The sequence below is a fragment of the Heterodontus francisci genome, chromosome 2 (assembly GCF_036365525.1).
Source record: "Heterodontus francisci isolate sHetFra1 chromosome 2, sHetFra1.hap1, whole genome shotgun sequence".
In the NCBI taxonomy this organism is placed as follows: domain Eukaryota; kingdom Metazoa; phylum Chordata; class Chondrichthyes; order Heterodontiformes; family Heterodontidae; genus Heterodontus; species Heterodontus francisci.
In genome coordinates this window covers 25255025-25281538 of record NC_090372.1, presented here as the reverse complement: position 1 = coordinate 25281538, position 26514 = coordinate 25255025, and the positions used below count along the sequence as shown (strand labels likewise).

General features: G+C 42.8%; 1 protein-coding gene across 4 annotated transcripts in view; it reads right to left on the bottom strand.

The window, feature by feature from the left end:
* Positions 1-26155, bottom strand: part of LOC137383250 (nucleotide-binding oligomerization domain-containing protein 1-like) — a 36917-nt gene extending 10762 nt beyond the window's left edge. For 2 of the 4 annotated variants that reach the window (XM_068055781.1, XM_068055773.1), the window contains exons 1-7: positions 25804-26155; positions 13876-14050; positions 11879-13658; positions 9926-10009; positions 7416-7499; positions 5586-5669; positions 1138-1221 (exon numbers count right to left, since the gene is read on the bottom strand). In XM_068055781.1, coding sequence (XP_067911882.1) covers positions 1138-1221; positions 5586-5669; positions 7416-7499; positions 9926-10009; positions 11879-13658; positions 13876-14050; positions 25804-25989 — 2477 coding nt within the window. In that variant the 5' untranslated portion in view covers positions 25990-26155. Of the gene's footprint in view, positions 1-1137; positions 1222-3458; positions 3584-5585; positions 5670-7415; positions 7500-9925; positions 10010-11878; positions 13659-13733; positions 14051-25803 lie in introns of those variants that run through there. The other 2 variants (XM_068055784.1, XM_068055792.1) reach the window with 2 other exon arrangements.
* Positions 26156-26514: the final 359 nt, after the last annotated feature.

The following is a 26514-nucleotide window of genomic DNA, read 5'->3' as shown; positions in this document are numbered from 1 at the left end:
CATGTCTTCACACCAATATATTTTTTGAATTATGGTTGCCTAAATAACTTGGATTTCAAAAACTGTCAGACCACTTACATATTGTAAAATTCTCTCATTTCTTTAGTTGTGACCTGAGATCCAAACTCTGTGGATGAACTGAGATTCGTGTCACTCATGTACAATGCCATACTGTGAATATTTATAAAAGACTGTTGCTCCCAAAGTCCTGTCAAACTGTACAAGAAATATGATCTATAAAAGATATTTTCACACCTTGTAGATTAATTTATTATTGTTTTTAAGTATCGTACTTTCTTGCTTGGTCCCACAGCCTCTCTATGTATTCATCAACCTGTAAATAAATCTGAGTATTAATTTTAACCTGTATGTAGTGTATGTAGTGGTTTGATGGCATGACATTTTCTGATTTTGGAAGGAGCCAGGCAAATATACAAGCATCTCATGCAGTGGACACCAAAGTTAAGCGTTAATTGTTAATGCTCGATAGACTACCTCACTCAGAGCAGTTATAATGGGAACAGTGCAGGTTCTAGATCTTAGGAGACTTGACCTCTTCACAGAAAACACCTTCTCACCATGAACACAAGACAGAACTGTTGGGAAAAAGCCCAAACAGCATCTATAGTAATATCACACAGTGCAATTTCTATGCTTAAAATGAAAACAACAGCTGTACTGCCTTTAACGTAGTAAACATCCCAAGGTGCTTCACTAAAGCATAATCATGTAAAATGTGACACTGAGCCATTTAAGGAGCTATTAGGACAGGTGACCAAAACCTTGGTCAAAGTAGTAGGTTTTAAGTGGCATCTCAAAAGGGAGGAGAGAGAGGTGGAGGGGTTTAGGGAGGGAATTCCAGAGGTTAGAGCCAAGACAGCTGAAGGCACGCCCGCTAATGGGGCCAGTGAAGGAAATCAGAGTATGAAAGTGGCCAAATTTGGAGGAAGGCAGAGTTCTGAGTGGATCAGAATTTGTTGGAAATTATCTGAAGAGCTAAGTCAGAAAGATAGCGAATATGAAAGAATAGTAGTTAAATGCAAACAAAAATTGTCTTCCAATGTTTTGAGAGCTAATATCTGTGGATATATTAGCATTCACTCATTTTGAGATTTTGTCTGTGAGGAATGTGATTACCTGAGCTCTTTTAAAGAAGGATGGTTTCTTAAAGCATCAGCAAAAGCGACAGTGCCCGAGTCTCCAATCTGATTCCCCCACATCCTGTAGTTTAATTCAAGACTGACAGTCAGCAAAGGTTGACCTGGAAAACTTTCATTAAGTAATCTGAAATGGTAGGCAATTCATTATCTGACTGTGTACATAAATGAGATACAACAAGCATTTCATTTTTTTTCTCAGTATAGCATTGGGAGTGTTTGGCACTGTTTTGTGTTCAAGCCTCTGAGGTCAGGCTTTAAATCTATGCTCTTCTGACTCAGAGGCAAAAGCATTATCACTGTGCCAAGACTGATACCATTGGAGAATGTCAGAAAAACGTGCAACAATTAATTTTTGTGATGGTACCATAGAGCCTTTCTCGGAATATCACTGCAGTTTTTAAAGGGAGGCTACAACATATGATTCCTATTTGGTGGTAGATCCTTTGGAGAATTGCGGGCAAATAACAGAATGAAAAAGACTTCTTGAGATAATTTCACTTGCTTAAAAGGCCCTGCTGTTACTGCATGATAAATGAAGTAAGTGTTAACTTTGACTCAGTGGTAGCCCTCTTGCCTCGAAATTAGAAGGTTGTGGTTTCAGGCTGACTTTTCTGTGCAGTATGAGAGAGCACCCTCTGAGGTGCTGTCTTTTAGCTTGTGGCCCAGTCTGCCTCTCAGGTGGATGTAAACAACATTTCCGCTGCATGGACTGCTCTGGAGCAGCTCTGCAGTACTTGGTAGAGCGGGCGTCAAAATTTGTGATGATCCGTTGTATGCTGCACAACCTCATCATTATAACAGCCACCAGCTAAACAGCTGAGGAGGAGATGGAGGAGGAGAAGGAAGAGGAAGGGAGGAGGCAATCTAGACAGTGCTTTTCTGGCCAGGCTGTCTGTGAACAACTCATTCAACTGCAATACCAGTAACTTCAACATCAATTCCCCATTCCCTAATAGCCCCACACCTAACCTTCCCTCTCTCACTGACTATCACTTGGATACAATGCAAAAATAAAAGCCACCAGAAAATAAATATTCCAAACCAAATTTATAAGTTGAATCATGCCACATTGCATACAAGCATCAACTAATCTCCCTTGTATATTCCCTTAGCGCCTGTCTTCCACGTGCCTTTACCTGTCCTAGCACCTACGCCGTGCTACCCCAGTGGCTGCAGCATGGCTGGTGGAAGGCTGCCGCCTTTCAGTGAAGGAGATTACAGATGGCCTTGGGGGATGTCCCCGAGAAGCTCTGGGCCTAGAAGGTACTGTAGAGTGTACTAAGTCAGCCTGGGCTGGGTGGCTGCAAGGACGCTGGCGGAGAGGCAGTGGTGGGAGGAATGATGCTGTATTCCTGAGGGAGGACAGCAGGTTTGTGCTCCATGGAGCCAATGCCACTCCTCTGGGAGGTGTGTTAGCAATCCTAGTAACCTGTTGGAGAGCAGATTGTTGGAAAGCAGTGATACACTGCAAACCCTTTAAATGCTGGCATCCACAGCTATAATGGCAGCAGTCTGAGATTGTATGGCAGTAAGCTGAGCTTTCACTGCAGCACCTCTGACTTTGGGTGGCTTTTGCTTATGCTGTGAAAGCTGAAACATCAGCCATTAGATGCTCCATCATGGTGTGGTAATGAAGTTGGCCACCGCTTCCATGCTGCAAAGGATAGGTTCCAAGCTCTGCAAAAAGCTCTGTGTGAAGTTGGTGCTGGACTACCCTATGGTCATTGATATTGCATGCAGGCTTTCTGGCAGGCCTGCCAATGCACCATGCATTTCATAGTGCATACCCATCAGCCTTCTTCTGTAGCCTGCCTCATCTAAATGCTCATCTGAGTCCTCTGCAGCAGAACTTGTGTGCAACCTCACTCTCTGAGGAGCTGGGACCTGCACTACACCTGGCCCTGCCCTGGCTGCATGCCACTCATGCCCAGTAACCCACCACTTGCATCTCCCACACCTAAGCTAGCCTCAAAAATACACAGTGTTAATATCTGAATTGGTGGCTTAAAGTGTGAGATTGACGGTGTTTCTTCATCATTACTGTCATCTTGTTCTTCTGCCTGTTACTGTTCAACCACTGCTTGATCAGGTTGCAGTTTTTGGATGTCTGAAAGGAGAAAGGCACAAGGGTGGGGTTGTGGTGAAGTGGGGGGCGGGGGGAAGTAAGAAATGCATTGCTTACACCATCTGCAGTTTGTAAATCAGATGAGATTTGAGATGAGGGTGAAGTGGAATGTGAGAAAGAGGATTAGACATGAGGATAAAGTTATCTTCAATGGTTTCAGCCCTGTTGATGGCCACAGCCTCAGCAATGACTGCTGCAATGATAGCGAACACCATCTCCTTGATGGGGGTGGGGAATGTAGCTGCAAATATCCCCCACCAGTTAGCACCTGCTGCCTTCCATTGTGCACCATCTTGTCCTGCAAGAAAGAGGGAAATGGGTCAGTGAATGTGATGCAGTCTGTTTGGGCGATGGGCTGTCACGGTTGAATAGCTAGCAATATGTGCACAGTGCTAAATGTGAGGGTGAAGTGAGGCTGTGGATGTTAGGGATGAGTCGTGCTTGATAGTGAATGTTGGTAGGTGAGTGATAAGGGTATGGTACATTGATCATTGTCAGGCTAGTGGTGCAGTTGGTGGGATATGGCATTTGAAGATGTGTTCACTGACCTTAACCATCTGTATGAGGTCATTGAACTGCATTCAGGCCCTTAGGGCCTGACTTCTCGCATTGATCACCATGGCTATCTCTACTCCCATTGCCTTCTGAGAGTTTCTCTGGAGGGTCTCCTGGCCCCATGTTGATACAGCATATCTGTCTTCCTCTAAACCTTCTCAACAAAGGCCTCCAGTACAGCTTTGGAAAATCTTGAAACCTGCTGTCTCCCACAGTATGCTATTCTTGTGTCTTTCCCAGGTCAGAATCGGTTGACTTCAGCCACATGCATGTCCCCTTTCAGTAGTGCAAGCCAGCTTTAACTGGTGCTAGCCTGTCACAGTTTTGGGCCCCTGCTGAGATGTGCATTTTTCCACTTTATATTCCATCTGCCATGTTCCTGCCCACTCACTAAGTCTTGTCCAGGTCCCCTTGAAGCCGCTTTACATCTTCCTCACAACACACATTCCCACCTAGTTTTGTGTCATCTGCGAACTTTGAAATACTACATTTGGTTCCCACATCCAAATCATTGATATGTATTGCGAACAGCTGCAGCCCAAGCACTGATCCCTGCGGTATCCCACAAGTTACATCCTGACAATGTGAGAATGACCCGCTTATTCCTACTCTCTGCTTTCTGCCTGTTAACCAATCCTTAATCCATGCCAGTATATTACCTTCTATCCCATGTGCTTTAATTTTGCTAACTAACCTCCTGTGGGGGACTTTATCAAAAGCCTTCTGAAAATCCAAGTATACCATGTCCACTGACTCCCCTTTATCAATTTAATAACATCCTCAAAAAACTCCAGCAGGTTCGTCAAACATGATTTCCCATTCATAAATCCATGTTGACTATGCCCAATCAGATCATTATTATCAAAGTGTCCATTTATCACATGCTTTAGAATAGATTCTGATTTAAGGCTAACTGGTCTGTAATTCCCTGTTTTCTCTCTCCCTCCCTTCTTAAATAGTGGGGTGACATTTGCGACCTTCTAATCTGCAGGAACTGCTCCAGAATCTATAGAATTTTGGAAGATGATCACCAATGCATCCACTATCTCCATAGCCACCTCTTCCAACACTCTCGGATGTAGAATATCAGGTCTCGGGGACTTTTCAACCTTCAGCCCCATTAATTTCTCCAATACAACCTTCTTACTATTAGTAATTTCCTTAAATTCCTCAATCCCCCTAATCCCTTGGATCTCTAATTCTGGGAGATTTCCTGTATCTTCCTCAGTGAAGACAGACACAAAGTCATCATTTAGCTTCTCTGCCATTTCTCTATTCCACATTATAAATTCTCCTGACTCTGCCTGTAATGGACCCACATTTGTCGTAGCCAAACCTTTCCTTTTTACATGCCTGTAGAACTCTTACAGCCCGTTTTTATATTTTTTGCTAACTTACATTCATATTCTATTCTCCCTTTCTTTATCAGTTTCTTCGTCCTCCTTTGCTGTATTCTAAAATCATCCCAATCCTCAGGTTTACTACTATTTCTGGCAACTTTATAGGCCCTTTTCTTTTTATCTTATACAATCCTTAACTTCCTTTGTTATCCATGGTTGACTGCCTTTACTTTTGGGGTTTTTGTGCCTTGTATAGTTCCGAATATATAGTATGTATATTGGATATTCATTCCTTTAAGCCAATCTTCAAAAGGTAATGTATTACATTTATTCATGTTTAGCAGCTTGGTATAACAGACAAGGACAACATGAGACATTTCATTCTCTATCCTTTCCCCTACTCACCAGAGTTGTTTGATTGTCTTACTTTTCTGAACTGCTTGTGCTAGCATTTTCCCTCCTTCACTTGTAATCTTGTTGTATCCGATGCTTTAAATATACAAACGAGAAAACAATCAGTTTAACATTTTTCCCCTTTCATCAACATGCCTTTTGCTACTAAAGGAATTCCTCAGGAGTTTGTATACAAGTGTTCTCATTGTAGCAGGCTCCTTCAGAGCATTGCTTGGTGAATTGTACATCTTTACCACTCACGATTTGATCTCTCCTCTCCCAAAGGCTCTCAGGCAGACATTTTCTTGCAGTGAGGGCTCAAAATAGTCATTATAAGAAATTAAATATTTTAAACTCACTGTTGTATAAGTGTTCATATTAACCCTTTCAAAGGTTAGGTTTTTGAGAACAAACTTCTGAGGTTGATTCTAGTGTACAGTAGTCTTCACTACAAGAGCTGGTAGCTAAGCAATCATAATTTTCTCAAGCAGATAAGGGGATCAGCTAACAATGGTTAATGGAGGCAGCATCTAAACAGAAGTAGATGACTTGGTGACTTTCAGGAATCCCTCCCATTGTTATGGTAGCTGCAGTGATGGGATATTTGAGCCAACAATTTGGATTAAAAGATTAGACCGGGAAAGACATATCCTCTGTCTTTACAGAAGGCCTTCTTGAAGAAAACAATAAACTTTATGTGAATTTCCAAATCATTCTACCCTCTTTCAAACACCACCTGCTGACTAAGGCATGGGCTTTCATGGGCCACTGGCTTGGGTATCAGTGAAGGATATGTTGCCCCACTCTTTCAACCTGCAATGGAGTCTAACTGTTAATCAAGGACTAATCAGTCACTACAAAAATAATTGTGGGAATGTCAAAAATACCACTTGATTGAGCAATGGCCAGAGCAGCTCCATGAAAACCCCACTGTAAAAGTAGCCATCAATGATGACTAGTGCTGAACAAGTGGTTCCTGTCATTCAGAGATTCGGCTTGAATATCTTTACCACTTTGTCTACCATCTCAATCCAGAAGTGTTAGATACCTATCGTGCTTCATATCCTGATCTAGACTTTTTCTGTAGATCACAGCTCTTTTGCAAATGCACCAATGCAAATGTACCCAGAAGCAACACAATTCTTTCCACACTTCACTGTTTCTATTTTCATAGTGTGTGAGATTCTAATCACATCAGATCATCACTAGATGGAGCTGCATTGCAAAAAGTCGTCTTCTTCTTAGGCAGTCCCTCAGGAACGAGGATGACTTTCTTCCACTCCAGGGTTGTGGGTCCTTAGGTGACTGAATTGTCCAATTCTGGATCTGCACACTCTGCCACAGGTGGGGCAGGTGGTGTTTACTGAGGCGAGTGAATGGGATGCTCAAATTTCCAAATGATCCTTCCGCTGTTTGCACTTGATTGCTGCCTGGGGTGTCAGTAGACACTTCCTGACAGCGCAAAAACTGGAAAAGCAAGTTTATCTTGCGGGCCTTCAGGCATCTGTTTGAAAAGCTGTGGTGCAGCTATTTTGACTATACTTTCGCAAGAGGGAAGCAATAATTGCATTAAGTCTATGGAAAACCTGACATTCAGATATTTATGCAGACAAGGAGGACACACAAGTCTATGGGATTCTGGTGTATTTTGGTGACCCATTTACACTTGTCTCAAGTCTTTCTGTGCTCTAGCAACCAGCACCTACTTGAAAGACACCTTTCCGTGTTACTTTAGTCTATGAAAATTGGCTGTTATACAACCTGACTTCCAAATATGTGACTAGTGTAAGCCCAGACTGTTATTTGAAACTGTGCATGAATTTACAAAGCAAATTTGCTTACGCCAATTTGATGAGACTTGGACATTCGACGATCAGTGTTGAAACATATTGGGCACCAATGTCAGTAATCTGATTTTTGTATAAGCTGGAAAAACAAATACAAATAAAAGAAGTCACACAGTAGAAACACTTTGGTCTCAGATAGAGAAAATATAGCGATGATGTGCAACTAGACCACCTGAATCAGTGATCATTTCAAGCTCTGTAACTGCAGAAAGAGCAACCTATCTCTGTCACCACTGCCAGCCCTCTGAGAAATCTGCTTTTCCTCCAATTCTGGCCTCTTGTGCATTCCCCACTTCCTTCATCCCACCTTCACCTTCCTTCAGCCATGCATTCAGCTATACAAGCCCTAAACTCTGAAATTCCCTCCCTAAACCTCTCCCCCATCTCTTCTCCTCTAAGTCGCTCTTAAAACCTTTCTTCTTGACTAAGCTTTTGGTCTTCTCTCCTCATGTCACCTTATCTGGTTCAATGTGAAAGTTTGTCTGATAATTGTCTGCGAAGTGTCATAGAGTCATAACGGCACAGAAGGAGGCCATTTGTGCCATCGAGTCCATGCTGGCTCTCTGTACAGAAATCCAATCAGCCCCATTCCCCTGTTTGATCCTCGTAGCCCTGCAAATCTATTTCCCTCAAATGCCCATCCAATTTTCTTTTGAAATCATTAATTGTCTCTAATTCCACCACCCTCATAGGCAGCTCCAGGACATTGCCACTCGCTGTTAAAAGCACTATATAAATGCAAGTTATTGTTTTTAGTTACATGGTGACTGTTTCATTTGGGCTATGTTCCACTGTGTATTCATGGCATGTGACATTGAGTTAGCAGCTGAAGGCAGACCTTCTAACAGAGTGTATGTAGAGTTGCATATTTTGTGTAGCCTTTCACACCACAGTATGTTATGGTAATAGAATAATCAACTCTAATCTAAAATAAATGCAGCTGAGGAACTATCTCATGTCAGAGTCTTAACAGCAAAACAGAGGCAAGCAGGCCTAAAAAGCAAAGTCCAGGTTAATTCAAATAGCTCTTAGAGGTGAAGAGATTATTAATTAATTTCAATGAATGAACTATCCTGTCTTGAAGTCTATGAAAAGGAAATGCCTTTGTATCCAGCAAGGAGCAGAAATGGCAGAGAACTGGAATTCAAAACAATAATGCACCATTTTAAAGACTGAAAGACACCTCTATGGAAATACAAACCATTGTAAAAATACATCTATTGCAGACATATTGTAAAGAACATAAGTTGTGTCTACTTCCTGTTGCCTCAAGAAGAATTATCACAGCTATATTCCTCCCCAAATTAGGAATAGGTTTTCCAAAAATGTTTTCATAAAGACAGTACCCTTTTAATGGTGGTTAAACAGGTAGTCAAGAACATCTGTCACATCTGCATGATTTAAACAAAAAAAAGCCTCAATTTTAAAGTTTTTCTTCATATTTAAATTTCCTCATGCCAGGCAGCCTCGCAGTGAATCTGCATGGCACCCACTCCAAAGCCTCCATATCATTTATGTAGTGTGGAGCCCAATACTGCACTCAGTACTCTAACTGAGGTCTTATTAAGGTTTTACATAGACTTATCATTGCCTATCAGCTTTTGTATTGTACAACCCTTGTGATAAAACCTGGAATTCCATAATTTGGCTTCTAGCCTTAATAACCTGAGATGGTGCCTTTAACATCCTGTGAAGTTGTACCCACAAATGCCTCTGCTCTTTCACAACACGCGCAGTGGTTAGCACCGCAGCCTCACAGCTCCAGCGACCCGGGTTCAATTCTGGGTACTGCCTGTGTGGAGTTTGCAAGCTCTCCCTGTGTCTGTGTGGGTTTCCTCCGCGTGCTCCGGTTTCCTCCCACATGCCATAGACATGCAGGTTGATAGGTAAATTGGCTATTATAAATTGCCCCTAGTATAGGTCGGTGGTAGGGAAATATAGGGACAGGTGGGGATGTGGTAGGAATATGGAATTAGTGTAGGATTAGTATAAATGGGTGGTTGATGGTTGGCACACACTCGGTGGGCCGAAGGGCCTGTTTCAGTGCTGTCTCTCTAAACTAAACACCTCGTCCACTTTCATTCAGAGTATAATTACCACCGTTTTTTAAAATAAAAATGTACAACCTCACATTTACTGACATTGAATTCCATCTCATATTTTTAGACCATTCCCTCATCTTGTCATTTATTCCTTTAGTTTTCAGAAGAATTGTTTATACCTCCGACTTAGGTATCATCTGTAAATTTCAATACCACTCTCTCTAGGTCTGCATCTAAATCATTGCTTATATGTAGTGAACAGAAATCTATATGTACAAGAAAACATCTACATCACATGCATCAATATATACTCCATTTAAGAAAACATCTTTTATTGAAACGCTTATTACACATTGAAAATATCTATACAGCGTACACAATAAGTTATCCGTCTGTCTCAGCATTTCCTAAGATTCAAGGGAAGAATCGAATCTGAAATATTTTTTTAATCTTGCTAACTTACCCCAGAAATTGAACAATTTTGTACTTTATAAGTTCTTCAGTTAGCACTTGAACTCCATCATCTGTGATTTGGTTTACATTCAGCCTGAATAATGTCACAACAGCAGATATTAGAATGACTGAAGTAAACTGAGACCCTGCTTTCTCTCTCAGTTGGACATAAGAGATCCCATGACACTATTTCGAAGAAGAGCCAGGGAACTGACCCCGATGCTGTGGTCAATATTTATTGCTCAACCGACATCATTAAAACAGATTATCCAGTTATTTATCTCATTGCTGTTTGTGACCTTGCTATGTGCAAATTGGCTGCTTCATTTCCTACAACAGTGACTACACTTCCAAAGTACTTCTTTGGCAGCAAAAAGCTTCGGGACATCCTGAGGGTGCGAAAGGCGCTTTCTAAATGCATATTTTTTCTTTTATAGAGCTAAGACAACTAATCAGATAGTTTGAGGATACTGCAACAAAGCTTTGAAGAGATACAACTTTATCTGGTGAACAGCTGTATCAGCCAATGGCAGGTTTACATTAAGTACAGAATTCAACCAAATTCTAGAATGCTTAATGGCACTTTCTGACTGCACAGGCCCCTTTCCGCTGAAAACGCACCTGCCCATTAGCTGCCAGGGGCCTGCTTGATGCGATTTTCAAGTGATTTTCAAATAGGTAGCTAGCACCCGCATCTAAAGCAGACAAGGACCTCCCTGTCTTTGCAAATCAGGGTCCTCTGCCAGTTGTAGGACCTATTTGCAACACCAGTGGGTGTGACACAAAGGTTTGGGCAGCCTAATCAGTGGTCCTTGAAGGGATCGATGGAGGCCATTCACAAAATGGCTATTAAACAGTTTTCTGTGTATTTTTGTGGGACCTTGGGAGAGCATTGTTAGCCGCAGTTAATAATCTTCAGAATATTAGGCCCGCATATCTGAAGGGGCATAAAATCTATAGATGTTTACTTTGACAGAACAGATTCCAGCATCAGAGAAAGCTTATTATCTCTTTAAAAAAAATAATTCTTGAAACGTGGATAACACAGGCAAGGCTGGCATTTATTGCCCATCTCAAGCTTGATACAATTGAAGAGCATGCTAACCCACTTCAGAAGGCAATTAAGAGTTAACCATGTTGGTGTGGGATTGGAGTCACACATAGGCCAAGGGTGACATTAATGAACCAGTTGGGTTTTTTTTTTACTGTAATCCAATTGTTTCATGATCACTTTTACTGAAAAGTAAGTTTTCAGCTTTTTATTTCCAAATTTTTTTAAAACTGAATTGAAATTCTTAAACTGCCACAGTGAGATTATAATTCACATTCTCTGGAGTATTAGTCTAGACCTCTGGAATAATAGTTCAGAAAGATAACCGCTCAGTGACTGTACCCTATTCTTGACAAAAAGAATTCAGTTAGAGATTTCCATGTGTGTCCAGCTAAATAAATCCCTCAGGAGTGGCGCAGTGGTTAGCACCGCAACCTCACAGCTCCAGCGACCCGGGTTCAATTCTGGGTACTACCTGTGTGGAGTTTGCAAGTTCTCCCTGTGTCTGCGTGGGTTTCCTCCGGGTGCTCCGGTTTCCTCCCACATGCCAAAGACTTGCGGGTTGATAGGTAAATTGGCCATTATAAATTGCCCCTAGTATAGGTAGGTGGTAGGGAAATATAGGAACAGGTGGGGATGTGGTAGGAATATGGAATTAGTGAAGGATTAGTATAAAAATGGGTGGTTGATAGTCGGCACAGGCTCAGTGGGTCAAAGGGCCTGTTTCAGTGTTGTATCTCTAAACTAAACTAAACTAAATCTCCTACCTGGTTAGCACTCTAATGTCTGTAGAGAACTAAAAGCTAACAATTACATTCCCCTTCTTCCAAGTATACATGGATGTACTCACAAATAGGTGTACACACACTGAAAGGATAGGAGGTAGGGGTTTAATGTGTTTGTAAATCTTACCCAATAAAGCGAAGCTTACTGAAACAAGGAATTAGTTCTTTCACTCCGTAGTCATTGATGTTATTATTGTCTAGTTCAAGTGCGATTGTTTTCTGAAGGTCACGTAAAATAAATGTGATTGCACTGCAGTCAGCTGAGTAGATATTGCAATAGGTGAACTTTATACAATCTTTGCAAATCCCCTTGGCTGCAAGTCTGGCTACTTCTTTGCTCTGCACTTCAAATATGCATCTGAACAGCCATTTGAAGCGCGGAACTGCACACATCTGATAGAAATCATTGATCATGTGTGTTTTCACACAGCCAACAAGGTAAGACTTCAATGCCGATCTCTTCTTTTGAACTCTTCTTTGGCAAGTCAAATGCTTCAAAAAGCCAATCTTGGTTTTGCAAAGCAAACCACAAAGGAAGAAAACAGTCAGCTGAACATGTTCTCTGAACTCAAGCAAGTATTTTCTAGAGCTCCTCTTAGAATGTCGGCATGTGACTGAAGGGCCGAGTGTCTGTTGCTGCCTTCCATGAGGAACATGTCCAGTGAAAAACTTAATAGTTTCTCTTGCACTGATTTCCTCGTCTACAACCAAGGAGAATGCAGTGAAAAATGACTGGAGGGTCAAATGAAGGAACTCATAAGTCGATTGGTTCCCACAACCGTTGTAATGACCCGCAGTTTTGATAAAGCCCAACTGTAAATCCTCCTCTGAGATTTTGGCCGCTGTGATTTGCTCCTGACTGAAGATGAAGTTGCTACTTTCAATCCCCTCTTTTGCCAATTTGCCCAGTCTCATTAGCGTACCCCTCTTTGCTTTGAATGTCTCACTTTGACTATTGTTTCTTTTGTGCAATCCCGCCTTGGAAGAACGGTTTAGGAAAACCTCTAACATCAACAGGTAGATGTCAGTCAAAGTAACATAATCTGACAAGCACTGGGAGCTACATGTGGACTGCAAGTGATCGTAACACTTAAATATAATCCAGCAAAACAATGGCACTGAGCATAAACTGCAGAGGTGAGGGTTTGCTTCCAGCTGGGTCAAAACCAAAGTTTGATGGGCCCCGTTTTTGAAGAACTTCTTCAAATACTGCAGCAAAAGCTCCTTGGAAAAGCCTTTCAGTGTCACTCGCTTTCTCACCATTCCCATCGGCAGGTCTGTGCCAGTTCTTGCTGTCAATAATTTTCTTGAGTTTTTCAATAAATTTCCACGAAGAAGGTTCATCAACAAGACCACAGGATGTGTGGGGTCAAAGGGCGAAGAGATGTCAGGGATATCATTAAGATCACAGTCAATGTTAATTTCATCAAACCCGTCCAGTGTGAAGAGAACAGAAGCTGGGTGTTGTCGGATGTAACTGAATATCTCATCAGCATCTTTGTCAGGATAACAGTTGTACTTGAACATTAGATCCCTGAGAGAGATCTTGTCTTCCTCCTTAAAGCTATTGAATATTCGGCATCTAAATTTGAAGAAGAATTTAATATCAGCGCCCAGCTCCCCTTTGGACCATAAGTTCTGTAGTCTCTGGAGCAGTATGGTCTTACCAACCCCAGCATCACCAGTTACAAACACTGTTTCTGCATCTTCATTGATGACTCCAGTGTCATTGAACAAATCCTCCAAGTGGGAAATGCTTCCTTCTGTTTCATTGACTGCATTGATTAATTCCATAAGCGTCTCAGTGTAAGTATCATCCAGCAAGATGTCTTCTTTCTGGACGTATGACGTGACAAATTTTGTTTCTCTTTTCAATTGACGTCTAAGTTTTTCGGAATACTGACAAACTGAATGTAGAAATCAGAAGTTTGAAAGAAATTTTCACAATCATAACAGAATATATATTCTTTATTTATACATACCTTATGCCACATTGTATACTTTAGGTCCCCTACTTCTGCCACAATTCCTCCCTCGAATAATAAGAATGTTGGGCCAGAGATGTCAAATTTACTTGTCTTTGCCGACGTATACATCAGTTTCATTAATAACATAATTACTTACCAGCATCTGTGAGAAGTACTGGTTTTCTCACTAAATGCTCAGATGGTTGATACTTAATTGCCTTTATCCAATCCTGGAGTTCTGGATAAACCTCCTTAGCCAGGTATATCACATGTACAAAATACTCAGCAGCTTCATGTCCTTTGCTGTATATTATGTCAAGGATTTCACGCACCTAAGAAAAATATATCAAAAAACATAATGTTACCAACAGTAAACAGAGTTTCAAGATGATGTATAATGTGCCAAGGGCTTATAATATTCTAGAAATTGCCCTGGATCTCAGCCATTCACATCCTGTTCCAGACCAGGCTCCATTTGCCCATCATTCTCATTCCTGCTGATCTACACTGCTTTGCCAACACATGAATTTCAAACACTTATCCTTACCCATATATGCCCCATGGCCTCGCTCCACCTTACCTCTTCCTCAATCTCTCATTCCCTCCTGTGTCAGCCTGTCACCTTACTCTTGCCTTCTGTACAGTCCTCTCGCCCTCTGTTCAATTCTTGGTGACAAAGTCCAGCCATCTTAACTCTAATTACTGGAAACCTTCTCTCTCTATTCTTCAGTATCTCTATCTCATTTTGCCTTTAAAAACATTCTCAAAACTTCTGTGTTTGACAAGTCTTCAGCCATCTCTCTTAACTCTCCAGCTAAAGATCAGCGTACATTTGCTTTCTCCTCCTGCCTTGGGATTTTGTTTTGTGTTTTTACACTAAAGGTTCTCCGTAAGCGCATATTGTTAAGATTTAGAGATCAGTTGATCTCTTGTGACATCGTTAGCAAGTAAGTCTGGGATTGGGAGCACAGTTGTGATGTTTAATAGTAAAGATGGAGCTGTGTTTAACCTAGTCTCCCCCTTTAAGACCACTGCTCAAATACAATCCCCTCTACTTATAGCAGGTGCATTGGCTTTAATGCAATTTGCCTGCTATACGCAGTGTCCAGTTAAACCAAGATAGGTTCAGTCTCCTCATTTTGATCTCAGTATTAAGTCTCCTCATTTTGTTGCTCTAAGAGACTGAAGCTAGCTAGCATATTTTGACAGGCTAAAATCAAACAATGTTCAGATGCTAAGGGTTAAACAGTAGCCTATAAATCCGTGACCAGTTTTGATTGTGCATTTCTATCTTTCTCTGTCCCTTCACGGTTCTATATTGGTGCCTTTGGTGAATCCAATTACCAAGACAAAGGGCAGATTTCACAAATACAAAGAATTAACAAGATGCAAGTTGATTAAAGAAACTACTGAACTGACCAAAGCAATTGGTGCATTTAATACATTACACTCAGCACCTTTGTAATTGACTCTGATAGTGATGACAAACCATTTGTTCCATTTTCCTAATTATTTTTAATCATTCACAGGAGGTGGGCATCGTTGGCAGGACCAGTATTTATTGCTTATCCCTAATTACCCTTGAGAAGGTAAGCAACCTTTTATTCCTCAAAAAAATATTTTATTCATAAAATTTGTAAAAATATATTAACATAACAGTTGAAATTTGACATTACATTAAATGCAGTTGACATCAGTTTCTTTCAATACAGTACATGAGGTGTTTCACCACACTTGCTGTTATAGGTTATATTTACAATGTTAAACATTCTCTGGTGCCTACAGCCAGAGGGGGTTTACGTCAGAAGATAAGGAACTTGTGGTAGTGGTGGGCTACCTTCTGGAATGCAACTGAGTGGCTTGCTAGGCCATTTCAGAGAGCAGTTAAGAGTTAACCGCATTGCAGTGGATCTGGAGTCATACATAGGTCAGACTGGGTGAGAATCACAGATTTCCTTCCCTAAACAACATCAATGAACCAAATAGGTTTTTAACACAATCTGGTAGTTTCACGGTTACCATTGCTGAGACTAGGGGCGAAGTTTATGGTCTTTCAAACTTTTCTGCTGCCAGGAACAGAGCAGTTCCTGACCATAATGATGTCGGCTAGCCGCAAGGCATTGTGATCTTATGGGAGGCAGCCAATTAAGAGACCACCTATGCGTTCGCCATCCAATTAGGCAGGTGGCCCAATCGGAGGGCCTGAAGCTCTGGACAGCCAGCGAACCCACCTGGAGAGGTGGATGCTGCTGAGGCAGGCAGGAAATCACGAGGGTGCCTGAAAATGGAGACGTTCTGTGCAGCATTCTGAAAATTTAAAAAATCATTCAGGGCCATAGTTGTCAGGCCATCAGTGTGGCCCATATGATGGCTTTTTGCCGTGGCTGTGGACACTCATCCCAGCGGGTCCCTGCTGGGGTCATGATGAGGTGATGATGCCCTATCCCCCGCTTGCTGGTGGGAGACTGTCTCCATTTATCTGCCGGGCTCCAGCCTCACCGGGCGGCCCATCTATCATCGGGAAGATCCTAGCAGTGTCATAACCCTGCACACAACTGGCCCCTCATTGGGTCTAATTGATTTCCTGTCGCTGCCAGCTGGGTAGCCGCTGCCCCATTGACCCCGCCTCCGGCTAGAACACTCAGAGGCAGGAATGGGTCGAATAGCCAACCCAATGCGCTATTTTTCAAGATTCTTCCAAGTCCCGCCTCCTAACCCACCTCCCCAAGGCTGGAAAGATTCCCCCTTAGATTTTTATTTAATTAATTGAATTTAAATTCCCCAGCTGACACGGTGGGAATTGAACTCCTGGGCTGGATCTTCAAATGCTGGCAGGGTCGGAGCCCGGAGCGGGCGCAATTTAAAAATCGCAGTCCCAGAGGTCGTCTCAGAATTCGGACACCGTCAGGATCAGTATACAACATTCAAAGTGCTGGTGGTGGAGGAGGGGGACAGGGAACCTGCTCACCTCCAATTAACAGCTCCTTTTGGAGCTTGTTCATAGGCTGGGGTGACCGGCACTACAATTTTTAATAGCGATTTCGGCAAACCCGAATAGTCTGCTGCACGTTAGTGCACAGCTATCAGCTTTGCCGCAGGGTGAAGGAAACATATTTTTATTGTTTAAAATTATCGGACCCTCCAGTATCCAGTGCCAGAATGTGTGCAGTACCTCGATTTTGGCCTTTCCACTCTGTCTCATCCCTTTATGCTGCTGGTCGTCTGAGGAGATGCCTGCTCTCTTTGGCAAGATGGCAGAGGCCTCATCATGGCTGCTGCTTGCCTTTGCTGCTGGCACTAGGCAGGCAGCTCCCACCTCCTGGAGGTGCTCAGCACTAACTGGGTGCTGAGCTTTCCTCTTGTCCAATCAGGGCACTAGCATTTAAAAACAGCGTTGCGTGTGCAGTGCAAGTGCAGGGCCAGGACCCAGAATTCATCTGGGCTTTGGGTCCCTGACCCTGCTTTGAAAATCCAGTCCTGTCTCCAGCTCATTAATCCAGTTCTCTGGATTACTAGTCCAGTAACATAACCACTATGCTACTCTATCTCTCAATACTAGAATATAGGGGGCTAGCTGTGATAAATGTGGGCAATGTGAGTGGTGGGAACTGTATCTCCCAGTAGGGAAGTAACCCAGACAGGCACATCCTGAAATCAATTATAAGGTAATTGTGGAGGGAAGTTGCTGTAGTTTGGCCATTCCCCAACTCTTCTCTTTGGGGAAGAGGCCAGGTTATCAAGTTCAGAAAAACCAACAGGAAATGCTGGACTTTCTTTTTAAACACTTTTAATACTGTGAAGAGTGATTTCTGCAGTGTAACAGGTGAACACTGAATTTAAGACTTCTAAGTATGGATTAAAGAATTCCCAGGAGTGATTGTCAGACAGTCTTTTATCAAGGTCAGATAACACAATAAACCAACAGAAGTTTGAATGACTTATGATGGCCATGTGAAGCTTTGGCAAGATTGCAGCCTTGAAGTCACTCTGATGTATCTTTTTATGTCTTTTTTAATATAAACACTAGCACCAAAACAGGTTAGAGTAACAATTATAATTTCTTCCACATTATCATGCCCATTAGGAATGGATTTAGATTTCCATTTAAAGGAGGATGTGATTGTTTTTTTTCCCAAAAATATACTTCATTCATAAAAATCTGCAAAAAATATATTACAAAACAGTGTTACGACCAACCGCTCAAGTCAAAGCCCCCAATCAAAATATACGATTCTGATTGAGGTTGGAGAAATGCACTGTTGATTCAGTCCTGTCCCTTCACAGATGGCCTAACCTATCATTGTAAACTTTCCAAATTAAAGACCCAGTCAAATTGTACCATCAATTAATCCCCGAAGGAGGCTAATCAACAAATTAACTGTTTAATTAGAAAAAACTAAATTCTTAAACATTACTAAGATGTAAACAACATTTAAAATAGAAAAATTAGTGTCCTTGCATATTTACACTCTAGCTGAAGTGAAATCTTCCAACGTGGAATAGTTCAATGTTGCTTGAAGTCCTCACAGCCATCCGATGGGTGAAAAAAAATCATTCTTCATCAGTAGCACAGTCCGTAGTCTAATGCAGCAGTTGAATTGATGCCCTCCTTTTCCAGCAATGAATTTCAACAATTACAGTTCAGTAGTTAAAGAAATTGGTTATTTTCTTTTAAGAAATTAATCTGACGACATCAGAATTCTGAGAGTATAATAAATAGGGTTTAAATAAACTGACAGAGCTCTCTTTCCCTTCAGTACATGCTAGCAGACAGTCTGTGTCTTGCCCTGTGAACTGTGTTTCGAAAGCCAGTTTTCAACTAGTTTCAAATGTCAATTGGCAACAATGTATCTCTCGATCCTCAGTCTTTGAGTGGCTGTATCCCAGGACACCCAGAATGCATTATTTGACTCAGTTTCCAGAGCTTGTTGCCTTAAAGCAGAACTGCTCCTTTTCCAGCCTTAAAGGCACATCGCATTCTTCCCAGAAAAAAAACTACAGGATCATAACAACACTTTCAATTTGACATTCCAGAAAGTGCAAAGAAATCAGTTTCCTTTGAGACAGAATGTGAGTTGCCTCACAACCCTTGCCATTCCATTTTACATGCAATGCACATTTGTATTACACAGCAAAACCATATTTTGGTGCATACAACCCGAGGGTTTTACACGGGTTCCAGCCCCTCTGTATACTATGGTGGGAGGACCAGGGGAGAACACTGTTCAAACAGAAAGAACTTCTATCTAAATAGCACCCGTCACATCCTCAGGACATCCCAAAGCACTTTACAGTCAGTGAAATGTTTTTGAAATGTAGTCATTTTTTTGTGACGCAGGCAGATTTGGCCAACAATTTGCGGACAGCAACTTTCCCAAACAGCAATAAGATAAATGACCAGATAATCCATTTTTGGAATGTTGATCCTTATTCTTTCCCCTGATTTTCTCGTTTATCTTCCTTTTTGATATTCCTTGCCCTTTCCACAATCTTTGTTAAATCTCTCGGTGCCTCATGGCCTCTCCCTTTCTTTAATGATAGTTCCTCACTGTTTACTTTAGCAAGTCCTTCTGCTTCTATTCCAAAAGCTTTGTTACTCATTGTCTCTGCCTAGTGGTCTCAAGACCATATTATCCCCAGCCCCTATCTGCATCTGTGGTTAATGCTACATGCAGGTTGACTGAAATTTCTTCTTTCTTCTTCTTTTGGGCCTCCTTATCTCGAGAGACAATGGATACGCGCCTGGAGGTGGTCAGTGATTATGGAGTGACCTCTCCATGGCGCATGCCTGGGCAAATTTATGGAGGTTGAGAGTTGCCCAGTCGTCAAAACCCCCCTCTCGGCCTTTCTGGTGGGGTCCAAAGGAGTGCAGGACACGACGTTTGGCACCAGTATGGCTGCAGGAACTGCCGGAAACATGCCAAAGGTGACACATGACCGCCTACGGGGTTCCGCTCCGGATTTTCTGTTAGGGTTTACTCCCTTAGCCTTGGTCTCTCCCGAGACGCCCACAAGGCAGTGGGGTTGTTGGGGCCCCTACACAGGTGTAGGATGGTGCCGGTGGGAGGAGGGGATGCAAGGGGGAGGGGTAGAGGGAGGGGGTGGGGGGGGGGTGCAGGGGAAGGGGGTGCGGGGTGAAGATGGTGCGAGGGGGGGCGGGCTGGGACGGGGTTGTGAGGGGGTGAGCTGAGAGGGTGGAGCAGGGAAGGGGACGGGGGTGGGGGGGGTGGAAGGGGGGTAAAGGGGGGGGGGAGGGGGGGTGGAATCTGGTGCAGGTAATAAGCCATTTCCTCAGTGCCCACCATCGACGTCCGGAAAGCTCATCCACGTCCTTCGGGAGGTGAAGCATCATTTGGCAGACTTAGAGGTGATTACATTTGCTAAGGGTTTTTTTTTTTTGCAGTGGTTTAAATTAGAATCATAGAAAGGTTACAGCATAGAAGGAGGCCGTTTGGCTCATCACGTCTGTACTATCTCTCTGCAAGAGCAGCTCACCTAACCCCACTCCCTTGCCTTTTCCCCATAGCCCTTCAAATTTTTTCTCTTTGGATAATTATACAATTCTCTTTTGAAGGCCTCGATGGAGTCTGCCTCCACCGCATTGTTGTCACATTGCTGTTTGTGAGGTGTTGCTGTGCACTAATTGGCTACTGCATTTCCTACAGTACAACAACTTGTATTTATATGGCACCTTTAATGTAATAAATCGTCCCAAGGCGTTTCACAGGAGTATTCTAAAGCAAATATGGCACCGAGCCAGACAAGGAGATATTGGAGATATGATCAAAAACTTGGTCAAAAAGATCGGTTTTACTAAGACCACATATTTCCACCTCTGTAACGTTGCCCAACTCCACTTCTGCCTCAGCTCTTCTGCAGTTGAAACCCTCATCCATGCCTTTGTTACCTCCAGACTTGACTATTCTAATACACTCCTGGCTGGCTTCCCACATTCTACCCTCCGTAAACTTGAAGTCATCCAAAGCTCTGCTACCCGTGTCCTAACGCACACCAAATCCCGTCCTCCCATCTTACTGGCTGACACTGGCTCCCATTTAAGCAATGCCTCGATTTTAAAATGTTCAAGTTTTTTTTCAAATCCATCCATGGCCTGGTACCTCCCTCTCTGTAATCTTCTCCAGCTCTACAACTCTCCGAGATATCTGCATTCCTCTAATTCTGGCCTCTTGAGCATCCCCAATTTTAATCGGTGTACCATCGCTTCTCTACCTCACTTTCCCTCTTTAAGACACTCCTTAAAACCTACCTCTTTGACTGAGCTTTTGGTCATCTGACCTCATATCACCTTATGTGGGTCAGTGTCATATTTTGTTCCATAATGCCTCTGTGAAGTACCTTGGGACGTTTTAGTTTAGTTTAGAGATACAGCACTGAAACAGGCCCTTTAGCCCACCGAGTCTGTGCCGACCATCAACCACCCATTTTATATTAATCCTACACTAATTCCACATTACTATCACACCCCCACCTGTCTATATTTCCCTACCACCTACCTATACTAGGGGCAATTTATAAAGGCCAATTAACCTATCAACCAGCAAGTCTTTGGCATGTGGGAGGAAACCGGAGCACCCGGAGGAGACCCATTAGATTAAAGGTGCTATATAAACATAAGTTGTTGTTATGAAGGAATGTCTTAAATGAGGAAAGAGAGGTAGAGGGGGAGAGGCATTTCAGAGCTTAGGGCCCAGGCCGCTGAAGGCACAGCCGCAAATGATGATGCAATTAAAATTGGGGATGCTGAAGAGACTAGAATTTAGAAGGGAGGAGTGAGGCCATGGAAGAAATTGAAAACAAGAAAGAGAATTTTAAAATCAAGGCGTTACTTAATTGGGAGCCAATGTAGTCAGGGAGCACAAGGGTGATGGGTGAACAAGATTTGATCTGAGTAAGGACCCAGGCAGCAGAGCTTTGGATGACCTAAAGTTTACGGAGGGTAGAATGTGGGAGGTTGGCCAGGGGTGCATTGGAATAGAGGTAACAACTGCATGGATGAGAGTGTCAGCAGTAGATGAGCTGAGGCAGGTGTGTAACGGTGCGTTATTATGGAGATGGAAATAGGTAGTCTTAGTGATGGCGCGGATATTTAGTTGGAAGCTCATCTTGGGTCAAATACAACACCAAGGTTGCCACCAGTCTGGTTCAGCCTCGAACAATTGCCAGGGATTGGGATGGGGTCAGTAGATAGGCAGCAGAGTTTGTGGTGGGGACTGAAGACAATGGCTTTGGTCTTCTCAATATTTTGTTGAAGGAAATTTCTGCTCATCCAGTATTGAATGTCGGACAAGCAGCCTGACAATTTAAAGACAGTGGAGAGGTTAAGAGATGGTGAGGTAGAGCTGGGTGTCATCAGTGTACATGTGGAAACAAATATTTTGCTTTCAAATAATGCTGTCGAGAGGCATGTAGGTAAGAAAAAGGAGGAGGCCAAGGATAGATCCTTGGGGTCACCAGAAGTAATGATGTGGAATCCATTGAACTTGATTCTTTGGCTATGATTAGATAGATACGAATGGAACAAGGCGAGTGCAGTCCCACCCAGCTGGACAACATTGGAGAAGCATCGGAGGAGGTTGGTATGGTCAGCTGTGTCAAAGGCTGCAGATAGGCTGAGATGGACAAGGAGTGATACCTTCCCTTTGTCAAAGCCACGTAGGATGTCATTTATGACTTTGATAAGAATTGTTTCTGGATTGTGGGGCAGTAACCTGATTGGATGGATTCAAACATGGAGTTCTGGGACAGATGGGTATGGATTTGGGAGGCAGAGATTTTAAGATGGAGATGAGGAGAAATTTCTTCTCACAGAGAGTTGTTAATCTTTGGAACTCTCTTCCCCAGAATGCAGCAGAGGCTGGGTCATTGAACATTCAAGGCTGAGTTAGACAGGTTTTTGATCTACCAGGGAGTCAAGGACCTTTGAGAGAGGCGCAACAGAGATCAGTGCTGGGTTCTCAACTAATTGTGATCTATTAATGATTTGGATGAAGCGATTGAGTGTATTGTAGCCAAATTTGTGGACATTACAAAGATAGGTAAGAAAGCAAGTTGTAACGAAGACACAAAATGTCTGCAGAAAGATATAGATCGGTTAGGTGAGCGGTCAAAACTTTGGCAGATGGAGTTTAATGTGGGAACGATGGACTGAATGGCCTCCTTCTGTGCTGTAACCGTTCAATGATTCTATGGCAGGGTAGATGCTGAGAGGCTGTTTCTCCTCGTGGGGGAATCGAGAATTAGGGGGCACAGTTTCAAAATAAAGTGTCTCTCATTTAAGATGGGGTTGAGGAGAAATTTCTTCTCTCAGATGGTTGTTAATCTTTGGAATTCTCTTCCTCAGAGAGCAGCTGACGCTGGGTCATTGAACATATTCAAGGTTGAGCTAAACAGACTTTTAATCTACAAGGGAGTCAAGGGTTATGGGGAGGTGATGCAGGCTAGAAAATGGAGTTATGGCCACAATCAGATCAGCCATGACCTTATTGAATGGCGGACCAGACTTGAGGGACCGAATGGCCTACTCCTGTTCCTATTTCTTATGATCGCAGAGTTGAAGGAGAGAGGGACAATCCCTGAGGAGAGCGAACTGTTAACAATATCAATTAATATGGGGACCAGAAAGGGGTGTTGGGTGGTCAGCAGTTTAATGGGAATAGGGTCGAGAGAGCGGGAGGTGGGTCTCATGGACAAGATGAGCTCAGGGACGGCATTAGGGGAGACAGGAGAAAGATACATGTTCAGGGCAGCGGGGAACCTTAGAGGAGGTTTGACCCAGTAGAATACAGGAAGAGAGGGAAATGGCAGAGGCCGCTGATTGAATGGTTTCAATCTTTGTAACAGAAGTTCATGAGCTCCTCGGCCTTGTTGTTGTACTTCAAACCTATATTTCAAAAGTACTCCATTGGCTGTAAAGTGCTTTGGGACGTCTTGTGATGTGAAAGGCACTAAATAAATGCGAGTTCTTCTTTTAACGATGTCAGGGCTGTAGTTTTTACCTAATGTGGCAAGTCTCCATAAGGAGTAGAAAAGTTAAAATAAATATCTCCTGCCAGACAAGAAATCTCTTCATAGTTTTTTAAAAATGTAAGCAATCTTCACTTCTCCTTTCAAAAACAAATTGAGCCTTAGTGACACAGGAAATGTTAAACAGACTGGGTACGACAGAGGAAAGGTTTTTCAGTACAAGCTACTTCCTCCTTTTCATGTTTCCCACATTTTGGGGGAAATTCAACTGGTGGACATGCTGGGAGATGGGGCCTCGGTGGTGTACAGGCGCACAAAAGTCAGGATGTGTGACATCACTGAGAGCTACACCGTCTGAAATCAGCCTGATTGACAGGCTTGACTTACAGTTGAATGGGGAATGCTAGAGAAGAACCTTGACCCAGGGGAAGCGGTCCAAACGCAGGGTTGGGGATGGTGGAGAAGATCTCACAGAGGGGGAATTCTGATCCTGGGTTGGGGGCCCAATCCTGGGGGTAGGAAGTTAGAGGTTGGAGGAGATCGAAGGCCTCTCTTTTGCTGGCAGCTTTCCAAATGTTCAGGAATTCCAGCCAGACATAGTTAAATTTGAGATGGTGAATAAATATGAGGTAGGCAGCTTAATTATAATATTTAAATTGCCAATGCACCTCCTGGGAGTGGGTTGGTTGTCCGTCAACCATCTCACCACCATTAAAACCTGGTGAATGGGTTGGAGGCTGGTTAGCGGGGGGCGCGCGGGAGTTTCAGCTTTTAATATTTTAACCTCCCACCCAACCCAAACCCACTGTTCCTGGGGCTAAAATTCGTCTCATTATATTACATACACATTCGTTGAAATTAAAGGGTCCGAGTTATCGGGAAGTACCCTGCTACTCAGCATCTGTTCAGGAACTCAACCATGCAGATTAATGCTACTAATTTTACTTTGACAAATAGAGGAAATAAAATACACAGTCCTCAAGTTGGGGTGGGGGGAAGCGAAGGGCTATGCGGAAACATGCCTTACAAGACAAGCATCAAGTTCTGCGCCATGTAGGGATTCGGGTTAATTGGGCTGAGCCCCATGGCTCATTAATACTGATGTGGGGAGAGACATTAACAAAAAAGAGAAAAAAAGATTGGTCATTCATTCCCTAGAGCCATTCATTTAGATCATGGCTGATCTATATCTCAATTCCATTTTCCCACCTTGCTCTAAAGGCTGGCTACCCGACCTGAACCTGATGGGACCAGACGACATGCGTCAGGTTCGGATCGGGTCGGGTTGCACTTCCGCGTCCAGCCAGGTCAGTCATGCTCGATCACAGGTAAGTGACTCCAATGTTAATTTAATTTTTGGACTAGAAAGGTGGTTTTGTTGCAGTTATTTTAAGCTTGTGCAGATCAGCAACAAAGTGAAAAATGGAAGGTAAGTTAACTGATAGTCGGGTCAGGTCAGGCGCGGGAAAAAATGGAAGGTCTCGATTCGGCTCGGGTCTAGTTTTTTATTTGCAGACCTGATCATCCCTTGATATGCTCCCCGAACAAAATTCTATAATTTTCAGCCTTGAAAGCTACAATTGACAGTCTGCATCCACAGCCTTTTGGGGGAGCGAATTCCAAATTTCCACTACCCTTTGTGTGAAAAAAGGCCCTTGATTTCACTTCTAAATAGTCCAGCTCTAACTTTACAATTATTCCTCTTTATTCTTGATTTCGCCACGAGAGCAAATAGTTTCTCTGCATCTAATCTATCAAATCCTTTTGACATTTTAAATAATCCTTTTGACATTTTAAATAACTCGATCAGAGCACTCCTCAGTCTTCTAAACTCAAGGGAAAACAAGTTTATGCAACCTGTCCTCATAATTTAAACCTCAAAACTCTAGTATCGTTCTGGTGAATCAACTTTGCATGCCCTCCAAAGCAATGGCCAAAACTAAATGCAGTACTCCGGATGGGGTCTGACCAAGGATTTAGATAATGGAAGCAGTTTCCGCAAAAGGGAGGAATGAGAAAAATTTGGCTGACTCCACTCTGTCACATGTTAAAAAAACTGCCCTGTTCTAGTGGAGACCCATTGATTTGCCAGCCTTCATACCTTGTCATGTCGAATTTTATTCTTCTGTACAAGTTCCTTATCTTCTGCTGTGAAGTAGCCAGACTGTAACAAGTTATCCAGGATGCACTCTGTGTTTCTAATTCCATTCACTAACTCCACTCGATGCACTGTAAGGAGATCAAGGTAAGAGGGAACCTGTTGTTTATGGGCTGCTGTGTCTTCCATAGTAAATGCTGATCTGTATCTTTTTCTTCTTCACTGGTATTTTCAGCAGCTATCCTCCTTTATTCTTGAAGAGCTGATTTTTGCAGGGGATTCATACCAAGCAATATCAGTGGATTGAATCCTCAAATCAAACTTCCACCAAACAGCTAACCTTCTAACAATAAAATCTTCCCATCTCGTTATATTTAATCAGAGACTTCCTCAATGGGGTTGACTCATTTCCGGCACTGTTTTACCACACTGTTTGGTAACTTACTGAGTTAAGGGACTTGAGCACATAATCTAGATTGACACTCCAGTATACTGAGGGAGCACTGCACTGTCAAATGTGCGACTTTGTGGATGAAACCTTAAATCAAGGCCGGCACTGGTGGAGGGTGCAGGGCGGGACAGTGATCCTGTCCATCTCCTGATAAGAATCCTAGAATGGTTACAGCACAGGAGGTGGTCATTTGACCCATTGTGTCCTTGCCAGCTGTCTGCAAGAGCAACTCACCTTTTCCCCGTAGCCCTGCAAATTTTTTT